This window comes from Hylobates moloch, unplaced genomic scaffold (genome assembly GCF_009828535.3).
Source record: "Hylobates moloch isolate HMO894 unplaced genomic scaffold, HMol_V3 SCAFFOLD_3, whole genome shotgun sequence".
Classification (NCBI taxonomy): Eukaryota; Metazoa; Chordata; class Mammalia; order Primates; family Hylobatidae; genus Hylobates; species Hylobates moloch.
The window spans coordinates 86,817,397-86,845,185 of record NW_026652278.1 but is presented as its reverse complement, the minus strand read 5'-3'; the positions used below and the strand labels follow the sequence as shown (position 1 = coordinate 86,845,185).

The following is a 27,789-nucleotide window of genomic DNA, read 5'->3' as shown; positions in this document are numbered from 1 at the left end:
CTGCGTCTTTAAAATGTTAGTTGTTTAGCTTGAACCTGGCTTGAAAATAGTCTTGACTTTATCTCCCGTTTTATGGATCTGCCTACTATTGGGGGAAATTCACCCCTGATATTTCACATAGGTTCTTTTCTATTTTCCCTAAGTGTTGACTGGTCTGAGAAATAAAGGGACAGAGTACAAAAGAGAGAAATTTTAAAGCTGGGTGTCTAGGGGAGACATCACATGTTGGCAGGTTCCGTGATGCCCCCCAAGCCACAAAACCAGCAAGTTTTTATTAGTGATTTTCAAAAGGGGAGGGAGTGTACGAATAGGGTGTGGGTCACAGAGATCACATGCTTCACAAGGTAATAAAATATCACAAGGCAAATAGAGGCAGGGCGAGATCACAGGACCACAGGACTGGGGCGAAATTAAAATTGCTAATGAAGTTTCGGGCATGCATTGTCATTGATAACATCTTATTAGGAGACAGGGTTTGAGAGCAGACAACTGGTCTGACCAAAATTTATTAGCCAGGAATTTCCTCGTCCTAATAAGCCTGGGAGCGCTACGGGAGACCGTGGCTTATTTCATCCCCTATCTATGACCGTAAAAGACAGCCGTCCCCAAAGCGGCCATTTCAGAGGCCTCCCCTTAAGGACACATTCTCTTTCTCAGGGATGTTCCTTGCTGAGAAAAAGAATTCAGCGATATTTCTCCTATTTGCTTTTCAAAGAAGAGAAATATGGCTCTGTTCCGCCCGGCTCACAGGCAGCCAGAGTTTAAGGTTATCTCCCTTGTTCCCTGAACATTGCTGTTATCCTGTTCTTGAGGTGCCCAGGTTTGATGTTGTTCAAACACACATGCTCTACAAACAGTTTGTGCAGTTAATGCAATCATCACAGCGTCCTGAGGCAACATACATCCTCCTCAGCTTACGAAGATGACGGGATTAAGAGATTAAAGTAAAGACAGGCAATCACCAGGGTATTGATTGGGGAAGTGATAAATGTCCATGAAATCTTCACAATTTATGTTCAGAGATTGCAGTAAAGACAGGAGTAAGAAATTATAAAAGTATTAATTTGGGGAACTAATAAATGTCCATGAAATCTTCACAATTTATGTTCTTCTGCCATGGCTTCAACCGGTCCCTCTATTCGGGGTCCCTGACTTCCCGCAACAGCCCACTCCAGTTAGCCTTCTGCCTCATCACTCTATCAGAATTGTTCTGGGTAAGTTTATAAGTAACATTTATGCTGCCAGGTCCAGTCCGTTCTTTTTAAATTCTTCACTGAATAGCACATACTTGACAACTTCTTCCTCAAGACACTTCCTTCACATGGCTACTACAATGGCACCTTTTCCAGAATTTTCTCCCTCACCTAGGGCCACTTCTCAATCTCATTTCCTGACTTAACTTTCTCTACCTCTATTTAACCTCTAGAAATTGGCATTTCTTAGTGTTTAGACCTAGGCCCTGTTTTCCTTCCAAATTCCTTCAGTAATTTCATTCATTCCTGTAGCTTTAAATAATCTATGGACCCATTCTCAAATTTATGTCTCCAGCTTGGCCCTTTCTTCTTTTTCCCGTCTGGGGAGTTTTTCTATAGCCCAGAAAAGCGTGTGTCTCAAAGGATAGAAAATGCGGCTGGTCGCAGTGGCTAATGCCTGTGATCCAGCACTTTGGGAGGCCAAGTGGGTGGATCATTTGAACCCAAAGTTTGAGACCAGCCTGAGCAACATGGTGATACCCCATCTCCACCAAAAAAAAAAAAAAAAGCCGAGTATGGTGACATGCGCCTGTGGTCCCAGCTACTCAGGGGGCTGAGATGGGAGGATCACCTGAGCCACGGAGGTCGATGCTGCAGTGAGCCATGATCACACCACTGCATTCCAGCCTGGGTGACAGAGTGAGACCCTGTCTCAAAAAAAAAAAAAAAAAAAGAAAGAAAACATAAAAAGTTAATGGTGGTGAGATTATAGGTGACTTGTATTTTCTTCTCCTTTATTTGACTTTCTGTAGATTTTCTACAGGACCTTGAAATTTACAAAGTGTTCTTAAATATTTAACCCCATTTTGATACTGTCAACAACCAACCTTGAGCTCCTTGAATCCAAGTGTCAGCTCAAAACTGAACTTCCAGTGACTGGAAGTCACTCCTCCATGCCACGTGTCTCGTGCTATCTTTGTGCTGAACCATCCCATCCCTTTTGAAGCAGAACATTTAAACCTTTATATATTCCCTGTGCTCTGGCTAATAATAGGCAGTTATTTATAGTGTGAATTTTGATCTTACAGGTGGATTTGACATGGAAGTGAAAGGTTGGGGTGGAGAAGATGTTCATCTTTATCGAAAATACTTACATGGTGACCACATGGTGATTCGGACTCCGGTTCCTGGTCTTTTCCACCTCTGGCATGAAAAGCGCTGTGCTGATGAGCTGACCCCCGAGCAGTACCGCATGTGCATCCAGTCTAAAGCCATGAATGAGGCCTCTCACTCCCACCTGGGAATGCTGGTCTTCAGGGAGGAAATAGAGACGCATCTTCATAAACAGGCATACAGGACAAACAGCGAAGCTGTTGGTTGAAATCATAAATAATGCGTTACTGTGTGAATCACAAACCAGCACTATTTATTTAGCCTTACTTCTACTTCCAGATGCAGTGCCTCTTTTGGAGAAGACATGTTTATTTTTCATGTTCTTTCTGACATTACTTTAGCAATTCAACTTGATGTGAGAAGAAAAAACAAATGTTTCAACACGAAGTCTCTGTTTTGTGAGAATACTGCACTATGGAATAATTGACAAGTTGAAATCTCGTATTTGTCCCAAAAGTTGTTTTGAGTTAGTTCTACCTGGTGCCCATGTTCTGATTGTGTGTGGGATTGCATGGTGTCTTGATTGCATCTAGGTGGAGCAGATGGAATGTGCTGGGCCACTGTTGGGTGGAGAGCAGCATATTCTTACAGAGGCGATTGGAGTGTTATGAGCATAGTGTGTGGACGGGTATCTTCACCTGCCCGCCCCTGAGTCAGCCTCCTTGATTTGATAGCCTGAAGAATCTTTTTCCACTGAAGTAGAGGATAATTAATTGACCCATCTGAAATCCCCAATCAAGCAAGAGAAAGGTAGAAATAAAAACTCCTTAACTTACTGTTGCTTACACCCCTGAAAGTCTGTTTTTAAGCAAATGGGTAATAGTAGAAAATAGGTTAGAATCTATGGCTTGATATAAAATATAATGTTATTACATTATCATGTTCAGGATTAGGATTAGTAGTCAGTTGCTGTAAACTATTTTGAACAAACAGAAAAGAACACAGAAACATTTTTAACAGAACATTTAATTATGTTGGAGTACAGGATCCTAGCTCTGTCTGGGAACATTAGTTTATGTGAGCCAGCTCTATCAGGGTCTTCCCATGGTGGTTCAGAATAGATGAGCATAGCATGGTTTTGTTTGTTTTTGCTTTCAATTTTCTCATTTGGCATGGATCCATATGTATTTACTATCCTTTTTTCTAATATATTAATATATGCTACATTCGTATTTGCATTACTATAATACTTTGAGTTGAAAAAGAGTTTCACTGTGGAGAGAAAAAGCAAATGGTATGCCACAAGATCACTCTGATTTGAGAAAAGGGAGGAGGGGAAGATAGTCTGAATGGAAATCTGAAATACGGAGTGTTTTAGAGAAATATATCATTTGCATATAGAATGTTTTAATTGAGGTATAAATTAATGAGACAAAGTGAAGAAGAAATTATATTCAGATAGGACTGCACTACATTATTTGTCATACATGGATCTGTTACCATCAGGTCAATTCCTAGTATGCATAAATTTTTTAACCCTTTTCAAAGAGACCTATGTTGAAAATCCCTGAAAATTCACTGAAGAAAAATCATTACTCTTTTTCTCAGTAAATCATGTCATCTGAAATATTACAAATTTCAAATTTCTAGGTGCTATATTCAATATTACAGTAACTCTTACCTAATTATTCTTACAAGTTTTAAGTTGTGGTATTTTAGTGATTCTTTTAAAAGATGTGTGAAATGTTCTCTGCAAAATAATTCAGGCCACTGTCTCCTTTTATATATTATTATAATTATTTATTATGAAGACCAGTGAATTATGATATTTAAAGTGAGAGAACTTAATTATTTGCAAAGGTAAGTTACAGGTTGTTTTTTGAGAGCATCAAATGAGTTTACTTTTGTTCCTGTTGTTGTTTTTAAACTAGCTTTAAGTTTAGAGATGGAAGCTAAGCAATGGAAATGTTATACGTTTTTGACACTTATTAAATGGTACCAATAAAGTATTTTATTACCAAAAGTTAAATGAAAATGTGATAAATTTATTTCTATTGTAAAGTATCATAAAGACAGAACATTACGTATAACATGTAATTGTGTACTTTAAAAATGACCAGTGCCGCAGCTGTTCAGGTTAAAATATGGGGCATTACCAGGGGACAGGCCCTTTGTGCCCCTTCTTGATCACCTGTGCTCACCCTCTCCATAACAGTCACGCTCTGATTTTTATGATCGTTTTTACTTGTTTTTCTTCTTAGTTTTCCCAGCTACATATCTCCCAATAGATTGTTTTGCCTGGCTTTGAATTTATATACGTTATTATTTCATTATATATTCTCTTTCATTCAGTGTTTTTGAGGTTCACTCATATTATTCTCAAAATTAGTTCATTTTTATTATTGAATAGTATTTCATTGTACTGTAGGGAGGGGAAAAACTCCCTCCCATCTTCTCAGGGTCCCAGCTGGGCTTGAAGATTAAATTGGCATAGAATAGATTAACAAGAGAGAAGCATATAAATTTATGTAATACAAATTTTATGTGGCGCAGGAGCCCTTATAAAGAAATAAAACCAAAAGAAGTAGAGTCAGTTACTTACATACTGAATTGGACAAAGACTAGTAAACTGTGAAAATGTGACTATATTTTGTGGGAGGCTTAAAAAATAGTTATTCTAACAAGGTCTGTACAATATTCTCCTGGTCTCAAACTTCTTGTCATTGAAGATAAAGATGTTTGTTGCCTTTCCTTCTAGTACAGAGAGTGTCTTTCACACTGGAATCCATCTCCTGCTCTTAAGAAACAGCACAAAGGTCAATCACCTTTTTGCACCTGCTGTTTTTCATGTGTCTTTAATTTAAATAGTATGCCGGAATGGCATATTTTAACCCCTTCAGTATGAATGTACTACTATACTTATGCTACTGTTAGTAGATACTTCGGTTGTTTCCAAGTTGTTTTTATATTCTCTTGTTGGTAACTGTTTGGGTTGTGTGTAGATTTTTGTGGTTTGCTTTTGCTGTTACATGCGTGTTGTTGTGAACATCTCTTGTAAGTATTCCAGAATTTCTCCAGGAGTAAAAATGCTGAGCCATCGGTTGTGCACATGTTTAATTTTCCAAAGTGGACCACCTTCCACCACTGGGTGAGTTCATTTTGCATCCTTGACAGTACTTAATTTTGTCGGGCTTATTAATTCTTGCCAATTTAGTGGGCTTTAGACATGAACTGTAGTTATGATTTATCTCCAGTCTTTTTGTTCATTTTTACCAGTTCATAGGGATTCTTCACATATTCCGGATACCAGTTCTTATTGGTTTAATGTTTGCAGTATCTTCTCCCATCAAGACCAGTGTGGTTTGTCTTTTCCCATTTTTGGTGGTACTTTTTGATGAATAAAAAACTAACTTTATTGTGACTATCTTTTTTCTTTATGATTTCTACTTTTTTCAATAGAATTTATTTTTTAGAGCAATTTTAGGTTCACAGAAAAATTGAACAGAAGGTACGTGGAGTTTCCTTAGATCCCCCTGTCCACACACACGCACAGTTTTTTCTATTATCTACATCCGTCACCACAGTGGTACATTTGTTACAACCAGTGAACCCACATTGACACAAAATAGTCACCTAAAGTCCATAGTTTATGTTAGGGTTCATTCTTGTCGTACATTCTATGGGTTTAGACAAATGTATAATGACATCCAGTGTTACAGTATGATACAGAACAGTCTCACTGCCCCAAAAATCCTCTTGGCTGACTATTCATCTCTCCCTACCCTCTAACCTCTAGCAACCACTGATGTTTTCACTGTCTCCATAGTTTTGCTTTTTCCAGAATGTCATATAGTTGGAATCATACAGTATGTAGCCTTTTCAGATTGCCTTCTTTGACTTAGTAGTATGCATTTAAGTTTCTTCCATGCCTTTTTATGGCTTGAGAGCTCATTTCTTTTTAGTAATGAATAGTATTTCATTGTCTGGATGTAACCACAGTTTACCCATTCACCTACTGAAGGGCATCTTGGTTGCTGCTAAATGTTGGCAATTATTAATAAAACTGCAATAAACATCTACATGCAGGTTTTTGTGTGGACATGTTTTCAACCTTTGAACAAATAACAAGGAACACAGTTGCTGGATCATATGGTAAGAGTATGTTTAGCTTATTAGCTTTGTAGGAACCTGCCAAACTGTCTTCCAATGTGGCTGTACCATTTTGCATTCCCACCAGCAGTGAATGAGAGTTCCTGTTGTTCCACATCCTTGCCACCATTTGGTGTTGTCAGTGTTTCAATTTCGGCCATTCTAATAGGTGCATAGTAGTATCTCATTGTTTTACTTTACATTTACCTGATGACATATGATGTGGAGCATCTCTTCATGTGCTTATTTTCCATCTGTATATCTTCTTTTTCTTTTTGAGACAAGGTCTCACACTGTTGCCCAGGAGGCTAGAGGCTGGAATGCAGTGGCACCATCATGGCTCACTGCAGCCTTGACCTCCTGGGGTCAGGCGATCCTCCTGCCTCACCTCCTGAGTAGCTGAGACCACAGGCATGCACCACCTCCCCTAGCTAGTTTTTTATTTTTATTTTTTTATAGAAACAGAGGTCCCCCTATTTACCTAGGCTGAACTCAAACTCCTAGGCTCAAGCGATGTGTATCTTCTTCTCAAGTGATGTGTATTTTCTTTAGTGAGGAATTGGTTTCTACTTTTTATTGATTTATGACCTCATAATAGGGAAGGATTTCTTTAAAAATACTGTTGTATATTCTCAATATCTCCCATGTAATTTCACTTTTATCAGATCTTTAACCTAAGTGGAAGAGATTTTTGTGTATGATGTAGGTAAGGATTGCATTTCACTTATTTCCAGCACTACATCCATACTTTACCTAGTGATATGCAAAACCATTCTTATATCCATCAGATGTCCCTGTGTGCATGAGTCTGATTCTATGCTCTCTTCTGTTCCGTTAGGCTACCACTCTATCACTGCACCATTAGCATTGCATGGTATAAGTTACTGAAATTTTGTGCTAGTGAATATCTGGGACACGTTGTCCACTCACCTTGTTCTTAAAGATCGTCATGGCTATCAAAGGCTTTGTACTTTCATATAAATTTTAGAATACACTTACTAGGTTTCATAAAAATGTATGAATTTGATTAGAATATCATTGAATCTATAAGATCACTTTGGGGAGTCTTTATGATATGAAGTCTCCCAATCTATTCTATTTGGCTTTATTGTCTTTCAATTACGTTTTGTAATTTTGCACACTGTGGACTTACACGTGCTGTTTTTCAGGTTCTTCCTAGTTACTCTGCATTTTCGATACCATCGTACCTTTTATTGTGTTACTGGTGTTAGAAATCATTGATTTTGCATGTTAATTTTTGTGTTCAGAAACTTTGCCAAAAACTGTTAATTCTAGTAATTAGAATTCTTTTGCATTTTTTGTGTTTTACATCATATCATACATATGAATAGTGAGTTTTGTTTCCTTTCCATTTTAGGTCTTTAGTACTTTTTCTTGTCCTCCTATGCTTGGTAGGATTTGTCGTGCAATGCCGATGGAAGTGGTAATAGTGGGCTCCCTGCCCTGTTTCTGATTTCAAGGGCAGTGCTTTCAGGGTTTCATCAGTAAGTGTGATGTTTGCTGGAGGTGTTTTCGTAGATAACCCCCTCAACTTAAGAAACTTCCCTTCTGTTATTACTTAGTGAGTTTTTATCCTACCTAAGAGCAATTATCAGATACTTTTACTACATCTGTTGAGATGTTCATATAATTTTTCCCCTCTTTTAAAGTATTAAATTGATGAGTTAATAGATTTTCTCAAGTACCTTTGTATTCTTGGGACAAATGCCAGTCAGTCATGATGTGTTATTTTTATTTTACATTGTTTGATTTGGTATGCTTACATATACACACATGTAAGTATTCACATTTACACATCTCATGGATTCATGTCGGGGGTGTGGGTATGTATATACTTCAGGTGTTTTTAATCTATGTTCATGAATGAGATTGCCTGTGACTTCCTGTTCTCTTCCTTGTTGGGCATTTTTGTTTATTTATTTGTTGTTTTAATTGACAGGATCTTGCCCTGTCTCCAAGGCTGGAGTGCAGTGGGGGCAATCATGGCTCACTGCAGCCTCAACCTCCTGGGCTTAAGTGATCCCCCTACCTCAGCCTCCCAAGTAGCTGGAACCACAGGCACGCACCCCTGCACCTGACTCATTTTTGTTGTTGTTGTTTTTGTTTGTTTGTGTGTAGAGACAGGGTCTTGGTTTGTTGTCCAGGCTGGTCTCGAGCTCCTGGTTTCAAGTGATCTTCCCGCCTTGGCCTCCCAAAGTGCAGAGATTACAGGTGTGAGCCACCATGCCTGGCCCTTATTAGGCTTTTCTGTTGAGGTTATACTAGCTTATAAACTAAGTTACAAGTGTTCCTTCTTACTCTGTTTCTAGAAAAGTTCTGTAAAATTAGAATTAATTTCTTCCTTGAATATTTGGAACTGCCTGGAAGAACTGCCTGAAAGCCACTTGGGCATGAACTTTTCTATCTAGGAAGATTTTTGATCAGTTGTTCAATTTATTTAATAATTATAGAACTATTCAGACTTTCTATTTTTTGTAGAATAAGCTTTCATTGAGTTATTTTGGGTAAATCATAATTTTCTAGGAATTTATACTGATAAATTTGAAAATTCAGATGAAATCAATATCCTTCTATTATCTGTGTGATATGTATAAGATTTATAGTAATATCCTTTTTTTCTCATTCCTGATATACTTATGCCTTCTATTTTTTCTTGATCAGCTTTGCCAGGAGCAGGCAGATTTTTTTCAATCCTTTTAAATAACCCTTACCAGCTATGTATGAGAGATCAGTTGCTTTACATCCTCCCCAACACAGTATTTCCAGTGTTTTTAATTTAAACTCTTTAATTATAATTTCTAATGGGTGTGTACAGTTCTTATTTTCCTCTTAGTTTATAATCAGGGAATGATGTCAAGTACCTTATCATATGCTTATTGGCCATTTAGATATCTTCTTTTGTGAAATGCCTGTTGAAGTTTTTCTGCCTTTTTAAAAAAAATTAGTTTGATTTTTTTTTTAGTTGATTTGTAGGGGTTACTTCTGTATTCTGAATTTGAGTCCTTTGTCACATTTACATATTACACATACCTTCTCCTAGCAACAGCCTCTCTTTCACTATGTTAATGTTATATGTCAGTAAACAAAAGTTCTTAATTTCAATAAAAACCAATTTTCTTTTATGGCTAGTCATTTTGGTGTCCAATTTAAGAAACCTTTCCTACCCCAGAATTTTTTTTAATTCTTTTTTTGACACTTCATTGCATTGCCTTTCATATTTAGGTCTGTGATCCATCTGGAAATCGTTTTGTATATGGGTTACAGTAAGAGTCAAGATCCATCCTTTAGTTTTTCTTTTAGGGAAGGTCTGTAGATAGCAAACACCATTTAGTTTGTCTATAAATATCTTTATTATCTCTCATTTAATAAATAGTTTTAAAAAGTAGAGAATTCTAAATTGGCCATTATTATTCTTTTTAGCACATTGAAGTTACTATTCCACTGTCTCTTGGCTTCAGTTATTTCTGCTTGAATCATCAGTGTAACAGCCATCATCCATTGAAAGCAGTCCACTCTCTTCTGTTCTGTGTCACTGTGATACATCTGTGTGTGGGTTTGTTTTTTTCTGGTCCTGCTTGAGATTCTTTGGGTTCCTTGGATTGTTACTCTGAAAAATTCTCAGCTGTTTTATTTTCAAAAATGATTTCTGCCTCATTCTCTCTTTGCTTCTCTAACTCTGATAACATGTTAAAACCGTTGTGTCCTCCATATCTCAACTTGTTTCTTGTTTTCCAATGCTTTATTCTGTTTTAGATTCTGGTAATTTCTTCAGAATTATGATCAGATTTGGAAAAGAACCAAATAGAGCATCTAGAAATGAAAACTACAATAACAGAATTTTTTTAAATCCAACAGATGGGTTGAACAAAATTAGACACAGCTAAGGAGGTGTTTTTATTTTTTTTGAGGCGGAGTCTCGCTCTGTCACCCAGGCTGGAGTGCAGTGGCGCCATCTCTGCTCACTGCAAGCTCTGCCTCCCGGGTTCACGCCATTCTCCTGCCTCAGCCTCCCGAGTAGCTGGGACTACAGGCGCCTGCCACCACGTCCGGCTAATTTTTTGTATTTTTAGTAGAGACGGGGTTTCACCATGTTAGCCAAGATGGTCTCTATCTCCTGACCTCATGATCTGCCCACCTCAGCCTCCCAAAGTGCTGGGATTACAGGCGTGAGCCACTGCGCCCAGCCCTAAGGAAGTATTTTTTTTAAAACTGGAATATAGGTCAGAATGTTTGTTTCTACTGGATGTTTAGGGGCAGTACCAGTTCAGGGCCAGTTCAAAGAATTCTTAGCTTGAAGTTCCTTAGACCAGTGTTGATTTGTGCTGCAAAATTTTGTGAAGCTCATTGACTCATCATTATCAATTATCAAGGTAAAATTTCCCTGCCTCCATTCAGTGCTGAGATTCAAATCAGGGAGCTTTTCCTAGCTCCCTCAGTGGGGTTTGGGTGGAGCGCCTTATTTCAAGCTCACTGCTGCACCAAGGGGTGGCTCTTTGGGATGCCAGCTTTATGGGCTGGAGTCTCCTATTTGATTCTTCATCTTGAGGTGGGCCCTGGACTTTTTTCTCTACCCCTGTGGACTTGAAAACAGCAGCTCATGGTCCTTACCCTCAGGGCAAAGCAGGCTCCAGAGCTTCCCTGACTTCTCTGGCTCCAGAGCTTCCCTGACTTCTCTGGCTCCCTGCCTTCACTTGGATTTTTAAATTCTGTACAATTTTATCTGTTGTTTTCAGTGGGCACGCACTTCATCTCTCACACTGCCAGAAATGCACAAGTGGCGCAGTTTACTTTCCTACACTCTTCCCTGCACTATTGCTGAACCTCTCGGCCCTGCTGAGCACACCTGAGCGTCTGCACCTGAGCTTCCTGGTGCTGTGGGTAGATACTTGTGGGGTGTTCAGCAGCCCCTCACCTTCCTCACAGTATCCTGACTTCCTTGTTGGGAATAAAGATTGAAATTGTGTTAACATGATCTAAACTGGCCTGCAGATGAATTGTAAGTTTTGCCTCTTGAAGTTTTGAATGCAAATTTGTGGGAATTCTTTCCCATTTATATTTTTATGCTGGTTGGATTGAACAGTGACTGTGGTGAATGCTAACATGCTTTGTATTGACCAGGACCCCAGGTGTTCCTTTGAGAAGGGGGCCTTTGCTTCACTTTTCCCAAAAAGTGCTGTGGCCTTTTGCAGAAGTGCTTCTTGGCGTCCCCAGCACCAGGGCCAGTCCACAGCAAGCACCGACTGTGCTGACAATGAACCAGGTGCCTGCTCTGTCTGCCTTCGCTTCACTTTTCCCAAGAGGTGCTGTGGCCTTTTGCAGAAGTGCTGCTTGGCGTCCTCAGCACCAAGGCCAGTCTACAGCGAGCACTGACTGTGCTGACAATGAACCAGGTGCCTGCTGTCTGCTACCACAGCCCTGCAAGTGAGGTGTGATCAGATGAGAACATGGAGGCTATAAGGTAAACAGCTTGTCCAAGCTTCTCCAGCTGGGGGCTGAAACCAGCTCTCACTCCAGTTTCCCCAGCTCCTTGCTCCCTCCCTGCTGCCTTGCGCCTCCCTGAGGAACAGGGCCTATGTTCTCGTATGGGCGTGGTCGGTGTGTGTCACAGAAGTCTCCATGGCTTACTACAGATCCTTAGCTTATCATTCTGCTACATCTGACACTCTGACATCCATTTGTTCCTGAAACGTGTGTGAAGGATGACATTCAGCCATCACACAGGGATGTGCTGGTCACAAGGCACACAGACTATCACCCACCAAGTGCTTCTCGCACATACTGTGCAGCCCAGGGATTGGACTAGGCCCCCACCGTGTTGCCAATTCAGGAGATGTGTGGAGGGGCCTAAGAATGGACATTCAAACAGGTTCCCAGGGACCCACACTTGAAAGCCACTGCCCTGAAGGAACTGCCCATGGCAGAGGATGGCCCGCCCAGCTCGAGGTTATATCCAAGGCCAGAGCAAATCATGCACTCCCCCTTCTTCAGCTGAGGCAGATGAACACTTCCAAAAATAACTTCACCAGGAAATTAGGGATGCCATTGGATTTAAAGACCTAAAAAATGCCATTCACTAAAAGCTCAAGCATCATCTCCATGTCCCCATTTGCTCCACAGACACCCGAGCACCTGTCCTGCACTGCCCACTGCATGGGGGGTGGCAAGGCTCCGAGGCCCAGCTTCTGTCCAACACAGGGGCCCCTGGCTGTCCAAATTCACATCCCAAATTCAGCCCCTGGGTCACACTAGCCACATCCCAGTGGACAGGACCCACATGTGGTTGGCAGCTGCTGTACTGGACAGCACAGATACAGGACATTCCCTTACCCCAGAAAGGTTTCTGTTGGGTGGCGCTCACCTCGTGGGAATGATGACACTGAGCGCATAGTGAAAGACGAGCTGAGTTATCCCTGGGGTGCAGTCCCCACCGTCCAGGCCTGAGAACTACGGGAATGGGCAGGTTGGAGGAGCAGAGGGGAGTACCATGTCCTGTTCTGGAGCCTTAGTTCTTTTCGTTCAATTTCCGAGCTCTCATGTGCTCCCTCAGTGAACCCCTCTTCTCTGTTGCGCTTGAGTATAACAACTCATGACACCAGCAGCGGTCCCTCCAGACATGCATTCTGCAGGCTGCCCTGCAGGATCACGTCCAGGGGCTCTCCAACCTCCCCTGCCCCAGAGAGGCCATCTGACTCTTCTGCAGTAACAGTCCATATAGCCTGGCTTAACTAGGTATCCTGAACTTACGTGACCGTGCAATACAGCAGCCAGTGACATCTTTTTGGAGCTCACAATGAGGAGAGCAGGACTGAACGTGCCTCTTATAGCTTCTTTTGAGTCTCGCCTTATTCAGTGGAAAGCCTTTTGTCACAGAAAGAGTTGCCAGCTGGAGACAAAAAAGTCCCTTGCCCAGTCCCTCCTGGGAAGGCCACAGCAGGCCTGGCAGCCTCACCCTCCTCCCTGCCCCAGGGGACCCATGTCTCCAGCCAGCAGCAGGGCCACCCCCTCACCGTACATACACAGCAGGCAAGAGACGGGAGTGATGTGTTCTTTTATTGAAGCAAGTATGTCCAGTCACACCAAAACAACTGACGTCCTGCATTATGGTACAGCTTCATACTCAGAGTTCATCTCAAATACCAAAACATCAAATCGGTATGTATCAAATTGGGAAAATAAAGTAGCAGACAGACACTGTTTCAAGTAGGTACTAGAACTGATCACCCGTGAAGTGCACGTGGATGTGTACAGAAACCGTTCTAAGGCTGTATTCCAAATATATATTCTCAAGTTTTAAGCCTTTCTCATCTCAAAGACATAAAGCAATATGTACTATCAATATACAATCTGTACTAGCTAGAACCTCGGAAAGTGCAAACACACTGTGACAATACAGTGGAACTATTCCTGCTCCACCCAGGACCAGAGGCATGGGCAGCGGGCCCAGGGCCGCCTCCTCCCCAGGCCCAGCCTCTCCCAATGTCTTCAGGCTCTTCCAGGAGCTTTGGGAATTGGGACCTGGCCCATCCTCACCCAGGCTTCCCCATTGATCAAGGCTCCTGCGGAAACTGGAAATGCAGAGAGGGACGAGGATGCGGAGTTCCTGTGAGGGAGACGGTCCGCGTGGATAGACCACACGCTTTCTGAAGGACAGCTGTCCTGCGCCATGGTCAGTAGGGCCCAGGGCTCACACCAGGAAGTCAGACGTGGGAAAATGGAGTGTGCTCCTCTAGCTGGGTGTAGAAAACACCTCTCAGTATTGGGCAGTTTTATCTGAATGGGCTCCAGCAGTATGGCCTGGCGGATTTTCTGTTTCCAATTCCAATTAGGGCGCTGCCTACCCAGGTGGGAAGAGGGCTGTTGGCTGCCCTCAGCTCTGTAGGTAGGTTTCAAGACTAGCTCTAAATGTCACCACCCTGGAGTCGGCTGTGTATTTTTCTTCATCACAGCTCAGTGTGTCTTTCAGTCACAGCCCAGAAAACTGACAACTCCATGCTTCTTTCCCTTACCTTATTTTAGATTTCCTCCTTTCTAAAATGTAGTTGAAGAATGATTTGCTGGACACATTGTCACAGAAAATATGCTGCCAGGTGCCCCCTGCCCCTCCCTGACCCCACAAATCCCTGAAAGGAAAATGAAAATGTAAACTTTGGACAGCCCATACTCAAAGGCTCACTTCCAGAAGTGTGCGGACGCGACCTCCCAGCCACCAGCCCTCCTGTGGAGCCTCGCAGCCCAGGCTCCTGAGGGCAGGCGCCTAGGTGGAGTGGGACTCACCGCAGCCCGAACCACAGAGCAGGAAGACCAGACCCCAGTACCCTCTAAGGCACTAACCCCGACGTCAGAGACACTGGCTGGAAAGGCGTCCGAGCAGGCAGGGCTCACGTTGGTTTTGGTTGGGTTTTTTAAAATATTTTTTTCATAAGATGTTAATAATCAAAAGTAGAAAATAAAAATCTACATTTCATTAGAATAAGATGTTATCATGGATACCATCTCCCATGATACTCTCCCCTCCCCCTCCCCAAAGCAGGGCCCTGCCCTGTTATTTAAAATAAACAAAAAAAACTTTCTAAGTGCCAAAGGTTGATGCGTGAAATAATTACCATTTTTTTTCTCATAAAAGTTATATACAAAATGGACCCCAACCAGTGAGGCCTCCTCATCTCAACCCACATCAGTCAAAATTTAAACCCAGTTAGTGCGCGTGCTTCCTCTGGCGTCGCGGGCTGCATCCGCCTCAGGCTCTGTTCAGGAGGGTGGTCCTAGAGGGGGACAGGGGACAGGCAGTGCTCAGGCCTGAGCAGGGTAGCTTGGGTCCAGGCCATCCTCAGTCTCCCACCAAATATGCCTGGCAGCCCTGCACCAGGGACGCGGCAGTGCCCAGGCTCTCTTTCCAGGAGGGTGACACTCGTGCCCACCCTGAGTCCTCCCTCTTCCTCACAGATTCCCGTGTCCCTGATGCCCCCCTACCTGAGGGTCTTCCAGCTGTCTTTTTCCATGTGGTTCTCGGGACCCTCACTTTCAAAGGAGGCGACGAAGAGAGCTGAGAGACGGGAAAGTCCCTCAGAGCCCGTGTCCCCATGCGGTGTCTGCCCGAACCCAGCTGTCCCTTCAGGGGTGCAGCCCAGCACAAGTGGACAGTGACCTCTGGCTGGGCTGAACACAGTTCTTTGCTGTGCGGGGCTCTCAGGCTGCCTGTTGGGGACTCTAGGAAGGTTCCTCGTGTTGCAGCACCTGCCCTAACCCCATGTGACCCTCTCCAGTGGCTGCTGGAAACTGAGTCTCTTGTCCTTCTCTTCCATCCATCCCATGACCCACCCTCATGCATACTTGCCCCTGCAAGCAGAGCCAGCCCTGTGTGGCGTGGAGCAGCCAGCAGGCCACCTCCCGGGGCAACCCCAAAGGGCACCGGGCCTGGACAAGGAGTCAGGTGGGGAGGGAGGCATGCTGCATTGGGAGGTAGCCCTCACCTTCCTCGCTGTAGATGGGCGCTGTGAGCAGGTAACTCTGAATCTTCTTGTCCTTCTCGAAGGGACACTCTACCTGTGTCCATGTCATGAACTCATGGATCTGTCTGGAGATCTCCCAAAATTTCTGAAGGGAGCAAAACCAACTGATGTTCATCCATCACCTTAAGCACCGAACCCTCAGTCAGGGCAGGGGATGCAGGTTTTGGCCTCAGTCTCCTGCTCACTTCACTGGTCCCAGCAAGATGAGACAGTGGCCCTGCACGCTGACCCCGTGGCCATGGTGGCACGCCATGCAGCCTCAGAGCCAGCAGGTGTCCCCGAAGGCCACTCTGTCTGGCCCTCCACCTGGGCCATCAGGCCAGCAGCAGGGTCTCTGCCTCTCTGTGCAGGGACCCAAAGAAGGCCCCACTGATGATTCCAGCCTGAGGCAGGCACCCCATCCAAACCCAGCCCAGCGGCGCCAACCAGAATGTGTCATGATGTCCCTTCTCTGGGACCTTCGGAGGGATCCAAGCTCCTGCCCACCCCTCACCTGTGTGAGGTAGGCATCCAGCAGCCCAGAGCCACCTACACCTGCCCTGCCACCTATGTCCCACCCTCCCATCCTCACCAGGTGCCCTCAGGCCCACGAGGCATGCTCTTCACTTCCATCTGGAATTCTCTGCCTGCCGCCTCCTCCCTGCTCAAGTCCCTTCCTACCCAAACCCCTCCTGACCTCCAATCCCACAGGGGTAGACAGGGCTCTCTCCCTGGTGGGGCCAGGCTGGAACCACGGTCCTGGATAAATACAATTCCCTGTGACTCCAAGCTCTGCAACTAGGCCATCCACCCAGAAGTACAGGCAGGCGCACCTCACACCTTGCAGTCAAACAGCACCCCTGACCCACCATGAGGCTTTCAGTCTTGAAGGCCCTTGTGAACCTCAGGCAGGGCTCAGGAAACCCACAGACCCTGACCCAGGGCTACTGCCTGGCGGCTCCAGTAGCTCAGTTTCCACCTGGCCTGACCTGTGCTGGGATGAGCTCACCTTGAAGTTAATGTGCCCGTTGGGCAGGTGGTTGGTATGGATTTTGTGCAGGAAGTAGATGTCCTTAACGAAGAGGTTGAACACAGGGATGACGATCTTCTCACGGCTGCTGTTGGCCATCTGGGACCTCTGTGTGGCCCCCTGCAGGGCTGTGCGGTAGTTGCAGAAGTTGCTGGATGGGTCCATGTGATGCTGTGGGCACAGGGAGGACCTGGTGAGCATCACAGCCCCATGCCCCTCCGATCTGCTCCAGACGCCCCTCTGCAGAGCAGGAGGCAGCAGACAGAGAAGGCACCTGGCCCCTGGGCAGCCTGGGAGTTAGCACAGGGGAGGGGATGCCCAAGGGTGCCTGGCTGAGCCCTGGGGCCAGGGCTTCTGAGTTCAGGTCCTGGCGTCCTCTGGAAAGCCATAAAGAAGTGTCACTGCCCTGCCTGCCAGGCCTGACCCTCGCCCTCCTTCCTTCAAGACTTCCCTTTGCTCCTCTACTTAGATCAACACCTCCCAGACCTGACCAGCTCCACAAGACATATGCTTTGCAAAAATGGACTCTGTGATCACACACATCTGAGGAAGGCTGCAGGTGACCCTGTCTGCCGGCCTCTGGGCCATCTAGACCAGCCAGGACCTGGAGACACTGACCAAGGAAAAGGCAGTGTCTTCCAACACAACCCCACTCTTGTCAAACTCTTGCTTAACCGCATTCCACTCTGGAACTCGCCTTAGGCGATGCCAGGTCTGCCTGAAGTAACCAAGGACAACTTAAGTCCCCACTGCTGGAGGACGAACACGCCAGGCCAGCTCAGCCAGCACTGTAGGTGCTGACCCCAGGGACAGGAGGGCAGCCCCCCACCCCCACTGTCAGGGCCCCCTTTGGGCCATTGCAGGACGAACTGGGTGCGGCTCGCAGCTGTGACAGGCGCTCAGGTGCCTACCTCCAAGACATCAAACTTGGCTGTCTTGACCTTGGACCAAGTTTTCTTCAGCCTTGCCACAGGACTGAGGTTCATGCCAGCTGCAGAGGACAGCAGGTAGGGTCAGGGCCGGGGGGTGGGCCACGCAGCAGCCCCACCTTGGGTGCCCAGTCACTCACAGATGATGGCCATCATGGAGTTGAAGTTCCCGATGTTGAAGCACTCCCGGGCCACATCAATGAAGAACTCCAACATGCGGGTCCGGTGTTTCTTCTTCACCACCTGGAAGGTGGCAGGTGACCTCAGCACAGTGCTGCCGGGGGACAGCAGGAGCTGGGGCCGCCGGGCAGAGGAACAGAGGGGCAGGGAGGACCTCGGGACTTAGCTTCTGGCCACAGCGGGCTGGTCCAGGTCCATGGCTGCGTCTGGGAGGCCCAGACACGCGCACGGCCTATGCTCAGGCTCCTCAGTCATCAAAGGGAAGGCACCATGTGCCCCAGACAGGTATGAGGGCTGGCAAAGCCTCACACAGGTGAGAAAAATGGTGCCGGGCACAGGGGGAGCACTCCACGGATGGGGTGTCTGTTGTCATTGAAGCAATCGCTGTATGTTGGGGTTGGGAGACCACCAAGGCCCTGACAATGCAACAGGGACTTCATGCATTCACTCTTAAAGTTCCATCATCTAACTTCTGGGGCAGGATCAGGGTCTCGCTGGGTGTAGGCATGGCAGCCACCCCACCATGTCTGCTGTGGGCACTTACCCGGCACACCTCAGTGGCCACCAGCATGCTTAGGCAGTTGAACCAGTTGTCGTAGGCCTCCAAGCTGTAGGTCTTGGTCAGGTCCCCTCGGCACTGGAAAGGACACAGCAGGTCATAGGGGGCCTGGAGGACTGTGGCTGGACAACTCAGTCCCCACAGCTGGCACTGGTCCCCAGCCATGGCTTAGCCTGCACCGCAGCAGCCTCGATCATGCCTGCCTGCTCCTTGCTGCCCAGTGCAGGGCTGGCAGGCCAGGCTGGCTCCCCAGCCCAAGTCTGTGACCTCTACCAGCATTCATCATCCATGACCAGCACAGCCATCTTGGAGCAGGTGCTGCCTCTTGGAGCAGGTGCTAGGAGGGCCAGTGCCACATCCATCGGGGCTCATGGCCCAGCACTCCGGAGATGCTCAGGGCGTGCTGAGTGAGGCCCACACCCACCCCGCATGGAGTGCAAGTGCTGGGCAGACAGGGCTGGCAGCGGTGCCGCGGGCCTTGGCCCACTTACTCTGTGGTTGTCCAAGGAGTCCATGTGGCTGACGATCTGCATCAAGTCCTCCGGGTAAATGCTGCTGACCCTGTCCTGGGGTGGAAGATAGCAAAGGGAAGGTGACAAGCCTCTCCTGGAGGAGAAGGGACAGCACTGCACAGGCATGCGGACAGGGAGAGGAGGAGCTGCCCAGGGCACAGGACCTTCACCTCCTCCCAGGCCAGTCCTCCATCCTAGGGCTACTGCAGTCCCCACTGCAGGACGACGCTGCTCCAGCTCCTCCCACTGACAGAGCACTGCTGTGTTCCTGAGGACATGAGTGCCAGGCACAGAGGTGCCTGCCACTCAGACGGACACACATCTGGCACGAAGTGTAGCAGTCGGGGCTGGCAAGCGGGCTTCCCTGGTGGCTCAGTGTGACTAGCAGGGGCCTGAAGTGCTGTGCTGAAAGAGGCACTGTGGTCCCACAGCCCTCACCCCCCAGTCAGGGCACGAGGCAGCACTGACCAGCTCAATGTGAGTCAGCTGCTGGGCCAGCACCAGGGGGTCGCAGCACACGCCCAGGATGTCCTTCTGGGCGGCCGGTGGTTTGGTCTTGAGGATGGGCCCCTTGTCTACAGCCGGTGGCCGGAGCTTCTCTCGCAGTTCCTGGAGCTGGCTCCGGGCAGCCAGGGACAGCAACAGGCTCTGCGTCATCTGGGCAATGGCCTTCTTCACTGTGCCATTCTCCTGTGGGGTCAAGGGCAATAAGCGTGCCAGCATGGGCTGGCAGCAAGGCCACCACCACTGTGGGTAGGATCCATATCACCTCCAGGGATGTGCCTGACCAACGTGAGCCCACAGCCCCTATCTAAACCTCAGCCTTCAGGTCTTCAAGGACAAAGTGGGGCACAGTGTGGGCTCCTCTGAGGACTGCTGGGGAGGGGTCTCAGTGGGCTGTCCTGCTGCAGGACGAGGCTAAGGACAGAGACAGGCTCAAGGCTGAGCTTCTGGGTCTGAAAAGCATGGCTTTTTCAGAGGTGGCCCACTGAGCTGCTTCCTGCAGCAGGAGCAGCCCATAGAACAGTTCAAGGCATGGGAAAGGCTTCTGCCAAAGCCAGGAGTCTCTGCCCCCTAGGTGGAGGCAGCCTGGGGTCCCTGGCTCCTCCTGGAGTACTCTGGGTGAACAGGAGCTGCTAAGCACAGGGAATGTTTCCACTGTGGAGGCCCAGTTGGCCCAGGCATCTCCAGTTCTCTCTCCACCAAAGGCAAGGGTGAAGACATTTGAAAAATGGGAGGCCTATTTAAAGCCTTACCCCCACCTCCTTTCACTAATCCAAGACAGGCAGAGCCTTACAAACTCTCAATAGGCTCCCACTCCAGCGACAAGGACAGCAAGGGCCAGGAGAGGGTCGAGACAATGATCGCCAGGCCCACAACCGGGCTGCAAGGTCCCTGCGTGCAGTATCATAGGTGACCCTGGCCCACTGCTGGCCAGCTGAGCTGTCATCTGGGGGAACGGAGGTTGAATGGGGCCACCCAGCAACCCCCCTGGGGGAGTAACATGGAAGGGGACCACACACAGAGTTGTCCCCAAAGCCCCCACTCTCCCGAGGGCAGACCCTGGCACACACCCAAGGACCCTGGCCAGAGCCCAAGGAGCACTCACCTCATCACACTGGGTGACACGGTGTGTGATGGCTTTCAGCTCGGCCATGGCCTTCTCGTCCTGGAAGTCATAGGGGAAGGCCTCCGTCCACTCCTTCAGGAGCTGCACGATCTTGGCTGAGAAGGACTTCAGCTTGGCCTGGGGCAGCAGGGGATACAGAGTGAGGCCCCACAGGGCAGAGTAGGGGACTAGATGACAAATGGTGCAAGCTTCCCACATCCCCAAGCCACACCCCAGGGCCTGTGCTGGGCACAGCCCCCAACTGCGTGCCACCTGCGGTTTTGGCCAAACCTGAACCGCCACACGACTCCTGTTTGGTTCCTTCTTCCTTCCCCTTAAGTTGGCTTTCTTTTTCACTTAAATAAACTTACATTAAAAAAACCTACCCCATCTCTAAGGTGACAAAAAACTAATTCCATTTGCTATAATTAGAAGTTACCCATAAAAACAATACAGTAAAATAACCCAAGCCAAGCCATCCAGTTAGAGGAGAGCTCCCGTCTGCCCCCTGCGGTCGAAAGCAGGGCGACAGCGCTGAAAGGGGTGTGATCCCGAGGGGAGGCGACGCGCCCCCGCGCCCTAGTCCACAGGCATGCACGACCCCACCCAGCACAGGGCCTAGGGCATGGGGACTGGCCCTCTTGGCTGAAACGACTCCGACCCTCTCGGAAGATGCCCGCGCGTCCTCTGCCCCCGGGGACGGGGGACTGTGCCTGATGCTCAGGCGCCGCGCCCCCATCCTCCAATCCCCCAGAACGCACCACAGGCCAAGCCCCTCCTGCGCCAGCCAAGACTCCGCGCCAGCCCACACCAGCCCACTCAGACCGCTGGACCCCACCCCTGGCCCCCGCACCACCCAGCCCGCAGCCCTGCAGCTTTCTTCGCCCACGCCGCACAGCTTTCAAACCACCGGATTCCACCCACGTTGCCAGCCCAGGCCGCCCCCCACACCCTCCCACCACGCCCCTAACCCGGACCCAACCCACTGCTCCATCCCAGACCTCACCCCAGCCTGGCGTGGCGCCACGCCCCAACTCAGACCAGCCCCACAGCCCCAGCGAGGCCACGCCCCAACCCTAGCCCTGACCCCGCCCCCAGGCCCCACCAGCCCAGCCAGGCCAGGCCTAACCCAAGCCCTGACCCTGCCCCTACCCGGAGACCCCACCGCCCCAGCCAGGCCACGCCCCAACCCTAGCCATGACCCCGCCCCCTGGTTCCACCCTGGATCCCACTCTGCAGCCCCAGCTAGGCCACGCCCAACCCTAGCCCCGACCCCGACCCTGCCCCAGCCAGGCCACGCCGCAACCCTAGCACTGGCCCCACCCTGGACCCCAGCCCCACCCTGGACCCCATCCCACAGTCCCAGCCAGGCCAAGCCCCAACTCTAGACCTGACCCCGCCCCCCGGCTCCACCCTGAACCCCGCCCCATGCCTCCAGCCCCCAGCCTTGACCTCGCCTCCCGCCCCCTGCCCCCGCCCGTGCCCCAGCCAGGCCCCGCCTCACCTTTTCAGGCCCGGCCTCCAGCTGCTGCTTCTGCTCCACGCAGATCTGCCCCACGCGGGCCAGCAGGTCATGAGGGGGCATAAAGACCCGGGAGCTCAGGAGAAAGGTGAAGATGTACGTCCTCTGAAGGCAGGAGACGGAGAGAGGGCGGAGGGAGGGTGAGGCAGGCCCCCGGGAGCTCACCGCGCTGCTTCACCTGGCCCGGCTGCCTCCCAGGCCCAACACCGCCCGTCCGGAGGCCATGCCTTCGCCTGCCCGGTTCCCTTCGCCTTGCAGGCCCTTCCTCCTTTTACTGCTACCCCGGCCCTGCCTACCTAGGAGGCACAGCTTGAGCCCCGCCTCCCAGCAGCTCCCCCAGGCCTCCTAGCAGTCTTCCTCCGCTGGGATTCTCCCCCTCTCTGCCCCACGCCACCATAGGGCTAACCCCAGCCTGGGACGTTGGTGGGGCTCCATGGTGCTCGCTGCGCCAGGCTGCAAGCCAGCTGCTGTTTCAGATCCTCGTGGGCCGGGCTGGAGGTCAGCGGTGGGGAGGGTGGGGGATGCAGGGAGGTTGGCACAGGAGCGGGGCCTGTCGGGAGCAGGGCTGATCCATGGGGCGGGGCCTCATCAGCAGGAGCGGGGCTCCATCAGCAGGGCGGGGTGGGGGGGGGCCATCAGCAGGGGCGGGGCCTGAGGGGCAATGCTGGTGGGGGCCCCTGCACTCTCTGACCAGCTCTGGGCCTAGACCCTGACTGCCAGAGCAGGGCCCCTCCATACCACATCCACGTGCCCTCCATCGAGATCCTCGTGGGCTGGGTTCTTGGGCCTTTTGTCTAATGAGGGTCAATGTCTGTGGGAACTTCACTCTAGCTCCTGCTTGTGGACAGGGTAGACTTGCAGGTTAAGGAGACTGCCTGGGGCTCCCTAGAGGGACTCCGCCCCACGTGGCTGCTGCAGGCTGGGCTACCCAGAAGCCTCTGCCTCTACTCCCAGCCCAAATAACCCGGTTTTTCTTGCCCCAGCCAGAAGCAAGACAGGTTGTGTTTGCTGGGAGTACAGGCCTCCTGGAGCAGGACTCAGGGACCTGGGCTGACACTGCCCACTGCAGCCCTCCCTGGAGCATCAGGGACTCCTCTAACATCCTGCAAACTTCCTACGCCCTGCCCCAGGCTATGCAGCATGGGGAATTGGGGGGTCAAAGCCAGCACATCTCCCAGGGTCCCCCTTCTAACGAGATAACTAAGACGTGGAGGAAAGGGCCACCATGGAGCTCTTGGCCAAGGGCAGGGCACCCAAGGGGAGAGCCTGTGCATCTCCAAGGAGGCGCATGGAGACCCTGTGTGAATGTTTGTGTGCATGTGTGAGTGTGTTCAGCTACCCGCGCACATGGGGAAGGGTGGGGTGGCGGGGGAGGGGTAGGTGCTCGGCAGAGGAGCCAATGCCCAACTGGACTCTCGTGGGAAGCTGGTCAGATCCCAGGGCACAGGGACCACAGTGGGTGACCGCCAAGGTGGCTCCTCTGGGGTAGGCCTCTGAGAGGGGCGGCTTCTCCAGCTGTGGCATGAGGCCTCTGCCCCACAGACGGCCCTGCCCTGGACTACTTCAGGGCCTTGGGCCCCTCCCCTGGCTCTGCCCTATGGGCACTCACCAGCCTGTCTGCACTGCCATCTCCAGCCCCAGCCAAACTCTGACAGGGCTTACGGGACAGACAGAAGGACAGATGGAGGAGGAGGAGGAGTGGGCAACAGAAAGGCAAGGCCCCCTCACCCAAAGCCCAGGAAGGCGGAGGAGGCCTGGCAGGTGGTGAAGCCAGGCTGACTGCAGCCCCATTCAGTGGAAGCTAGAGGGCAGCATCCCTCCCGCCCACCTCCCTGCAAGCTGTCTGACTCCCAGGCTGACAAGCAGGGCAGGGAGGGAGAGGGGATAGCATGACGCGGGCAGGACTGGCCCTCCCAGAGGGTAGATGCTCAGCTCACAAGAGGGAGCTGGCAGGCCCAGTGCCACTGCTGCTAAGAGACATCACCCTCCAGGGGAAGGGAAGCCACACTTAACAAGGGAACGCTTTCTCTGTTCCAAGACTGTATCATGCCACCTTGAGGTGAAAAGGGAGGATTAGGGTTGTTGCCTAAGAACAGTCCCGGAGTCAGCCTGAACAGCGCTCTGCTGACAGGGCAGGGCAGGCCGGGCCATCTCCTCTTCATTCTGGACCACCAGGGTTTATGTACAAACCAGCTTCCCAGCTCAGCCCTGGGCTCCAGGACCTGGGCTGGGTGTGCCCTCACCAGGACCCCAAGTGCTGGCTTTGCCCTTTAAAACTCCTCTTCCTCCTTGGAGGCCCTGCTTGGCCCTTGCGTGTTTCTGCTTCCCGTGTCCCCAGGATCATCTCCTCCTACCTGGGGCAGCAGCAGGGAAGTCACAGCAGGTTCCCCCAGGCCCCCTGCTAGCTGGGGGTGTATGCAGAGCAGAAAGCAGAGAAGGCCCTAGAGGTGGGCCTGGGCCCCCCACTGCCCTGCCCCTCCTGCAGCCCTGTCCAGCTCTACCACTCTGTGGGGGCCTCCCTCCCATACCCGACATCTCCTGGAGTAGTCTCACTCCACATTAGTGAGTAAGTCTCAATCCACAAGGCCCCACGTACTCACATCGGGGTAATAGTCCACTGTGGGAACAAGGTGCTCCATCAGGGCCTCCAGGGACCCAGAGATGAGGCGTCCATCTTGGAAGATGAGGTCCCCAGAGCCGCCACCGGCTCCACCTCCACGCTCCCCCATGCCAGGCTGCACGTGTCCGCTACAGCTGGGCCCAAGGATGCTGGAGAAGACAACGGACGTCTGGGGCATAGTTTCCTGGGAGAAAAGAGCAAGGACATGAGGCATCAAAGGCGCCTCCACAGCTCCACAGACCCTCCTCCCAGGCAGCCTGCAGCCTGCATGCATGTGTGCAGGGGTGCGTGGCAGGGGCGCAGCAGCACTGGCAGAGGGCACCCCCATCCCAGGGCAGGGGCAGGCGGGCTCCTCGGTGGTCCCCCAGTCGCTGCACATCTGATCACTGTGTCTTCAGCTCCCTGCGGGCCAGGCCTCATTCCAGGGCCCTGGACACTCAGAGCCAGCAGAGAAGAGAAACTCTGGGAAAAATGTCCGAGAAGGGACAGGGAGCCTGCGGTGGGCAGTCAGGGCTGCCTGGGGTGAGAGGGCTGTGAACAACTGATGGGGCTGGCCGCGCAGCTCCCAGGATAAGAAAGGAACACCCTAGGCATGAGGGACAGTGAGTGCCGAGGTCCTGACCCAGAGATGTGTGCGGCGGGGAGCTGGGAGGACAGTCTGAGGACTCAGGGCCGGACACACAGACTGCATGTGCTGCTTCTCTGAGGTGGGAGCCTGGGGCTCTGAGCACAGTGGTCTGACTTATGGTGGATGCCGCGTGGATGGTGGGTCTTGCCACAGCCCAAGGAGAGCTTGCTCAGGCAGGTGGTAGCAGGAGTGGCGAGCAGGGCCACTCCACATGGTGAAGGTCTTGGGCTGAGTGGCTGACCAGTATGAGGCAGGGCTGTGGGCAGGGCTGGAGAGAGATCTGGAACTGGCTTTGGGGCCTGTGAGTCTGAGTGCCCCTGAGATGCAGATGTCTGAGCAGCTGGGCCTCCTAGCAGCCTCGGTGCCCACACTGGGACTGTCCTTCATGGCATGGCCCACTGTGATGGGGCTCAGGGTCTCACCACACCCTGCAGCTGGGAGTTCTTGTGAAGCCTAGGGGAGTCTGAAGCCCTCTGGGCCTGTTTCCCCAGTGGCCCAGACAGCCAACCATGCCTGGGAGGAGCCAAGTGGGGACTGGATGATGCAGCATTTGCCGGCCTGAGAGCCAGGGGTGGCCTGCCTGTGGCCTTGCCTGCCCACAGAGCCAGCCTCAACCTCCTGGCCCTCAAGGGAAGGCAGCACAGGTGCCAGCGGCTGAGGTCAGGTGGAGGAGCGAGACCCTCCTGCCATTTTGGCCTTAGTTTCCCCATTGCGCAGAGCAAACTGTTGCCATGATTACTTCAGTGCCATGACAGGACCATGGGCCCCTGCCCTGTAGGGGCCTTACAAGCAGAGAGCGGACCACCTGCCTGCACCCCCCCCGCCCCCAACACACATACACACAGCACATCCCTGTCCATCCCACCAGGGAAAAAAGGGCATCTGGCCCAGACGACACTGGTTTTCCCACCAAACGCCTAAAGGTTTTTCCTTGGAATTCTTAGAAAATCTTTGGCAAGGAGAGCAACAACACAACCAAAGGCCCCACAGTGAGGCTGGGTGGAATGTCCAAGCCCCCAGGGTCAGTGCTGCCCCCACTCCAGGGCAGGGAGGTCATGGCTCAGACTCACACAATGCTCCCCTCAAACTCAGGCCAGCAGCAGTGGCTCACACAAGTTAGAATGCACATTCTCAGGCCTAGCCCCAGACCTGCTGGTCAGAAACTCGGAGGTGGGCTGCTTCTGTACTCCAACATGCCCTCCCCTCCAGCTCAGGAACCACTGATGTGAGCCAATCCTTCATTTTTCAGATGGTGAAACTGAGGCCCAGTAGGAAGGAACTCAACTAAGGAAACCCCAGAGTTCCAAGTCCAGCCTAGGTGTCACCACCTCCAGGAAGCCTCCCTGAGTTTAACCTAGACTGTTGACCCACAAAGCCAGAAGTGGCTGTATCATTCACCTGTGTATCCTATTGCTGGCCCAGGGTGGCACTCAGTGACCATTTGTGCAATGAAGTCACGAAGGCAGGCTCACAGACCCCTTGTTGCCCACAGCTGCTCAGCACTGTCTCAGGCATCTTACCTGAGGCCACTGCGGGACAACTTCCCCACAGTTCTGGGTTCAAAAGGCAACCAGCAGGTGGTAACCTTGGTCAGTTGGGCCTCCTCACCCCAAGCTCTTGGGGTCATCAGAGAGGGCATTTGCCAAGCCACTGGCCTCTCTCACTGCAGGCTGCTATGGTCAGGAGGTAGTATGTGAGGGATGCACTCTGACACCCCACAAACTCAGCCCCAGCCGATCCCCCACAGGGCAAGGCCACTCCATGTCCAGCCTGCAGAGAGACCTGCCTCAGTGCCGGTAGGCCTGCCTAGGAGCTGATGAGCCATCCTGGGGACCCAGCCCACTGGTCAGCAGCCAGAGAGGGGCTGGGAAGGCCACGCCTTCGAGGGTGGGGGCCTGGAGGAGGAGCATGCAGGGGTGTCCCAGGCAAGCAGAGGTTCTGCACATGCTCAGAATCCCTTCGGGGAGTCAGCAGAGCTTGAGGGGGGCCGTGTGGAGCCACACTGACCTAAGATGTGGGGTGCTCCGGGTTCCTTCTGTCCTGCCTACCTGGAGACCCACCTGGGGACACGGCCCAGGGCTAGGTCTCCTGCATCAAACAAACCAAGACCCTGCAGGCCTGGGGGATGCCCCATGAGCCCCTACCCCCAAAAGCTCAAACCTAGCAGGGCCCACCCTGCCCAGCCATGGAGCACTTCGAGGAGGGTCTCCAGGGCTCAGTGCCAAGTGGAGAGGCA

General features: G+C 50.6%; 2 protein-coding genes across 6 annotated transcripts in view; one reads left to right on the top strand and one right to left on the bottom strand.

The window, feature by feature from the left end:
- The window catches only part of CSGALNACT2 (chondroitin sulfate N-acetylgalactosaminyltransferase 2), a 49,655-nt gene extending 43,927 nt beyond the window's left edge, over positions 1–5,728 (top strand). For 2 of the 3 annotated variants that reach the window (XM_058436517.1, XM_032142910.2), the window contains one exon: positions 2,282–5,728. In XM_058436517.1, coding sequence (XP_058292500.1) covers positions 2,282–2,574 — 293 coding nt within the window. In that variant the 3' untranslated portion in view covers positions 2,575–5,728. The remainder of the gene's footprint in view (positions 1–2,281) is intronic. The other variant, XM_032142927.2, reaches the window with a different exon arrangement.
- Positions 5,729–13,508: 7,780 nt separating this feature from the next.
- The window catches only part of RASGEF1A (RasGEF domain family member 1A), a 40,905-nt gene continuing 26,624 nt past the window's right edge, over positions 13,509–27,789 (bottom strand). For 2 of the 3 annotated variants that reach the window (XM_032142958.2, XM_058436516.1), the window contains exons 2-13: positions 24,906–25,109; positions 22,288–22,410; positions 20,784–20,921; positions 19,643–19,864; positions 19,154–19,228; positions 18,648–18,740; positions 18,064–18,166; positions 17,906–17,985; positions 16,974–17,165; positions 15,947–16,070; positions 15,447–15,519; positions 13,512–15,238 (exon numbers count right to left, since the gene is read on the bottom strand). In XM_032142958.2, the coding sequence (XP_031998849.1) occupies positions 15,214–15,238; positions 15,447–15,519; positions 15,947–16,070; positions 16,974–17,165; positions 17,906–17,985; positions 18,064–18,166; positions 18,648–18,740; positions 19,154–19,228; positions 19,643–19,864; positions 20,784–20,921; positions 22,288–22,410; positions 24,906–25,109 (1,452 nt within the window). In that variant the 3' untranslated portion in view covers positions 13,512–15,213. Of the gene's footprint in view, positions 15,239–15,446; positions 15,520–15,946; positions 16,071–16,973; positions 17,166–17,905; positions 17,986–18,063; positions 18,167–18,647; positions 18,741–19,153; positions 19,229–19,642; positions 19,865–20,783; positions 20,922–22,287; positions 22,411–24,905; positions 25,110–27,789 lie in introns of all 3 variants that reach the window. The other variant, XM_032142968.2, reaches the window with a different exon arrangement.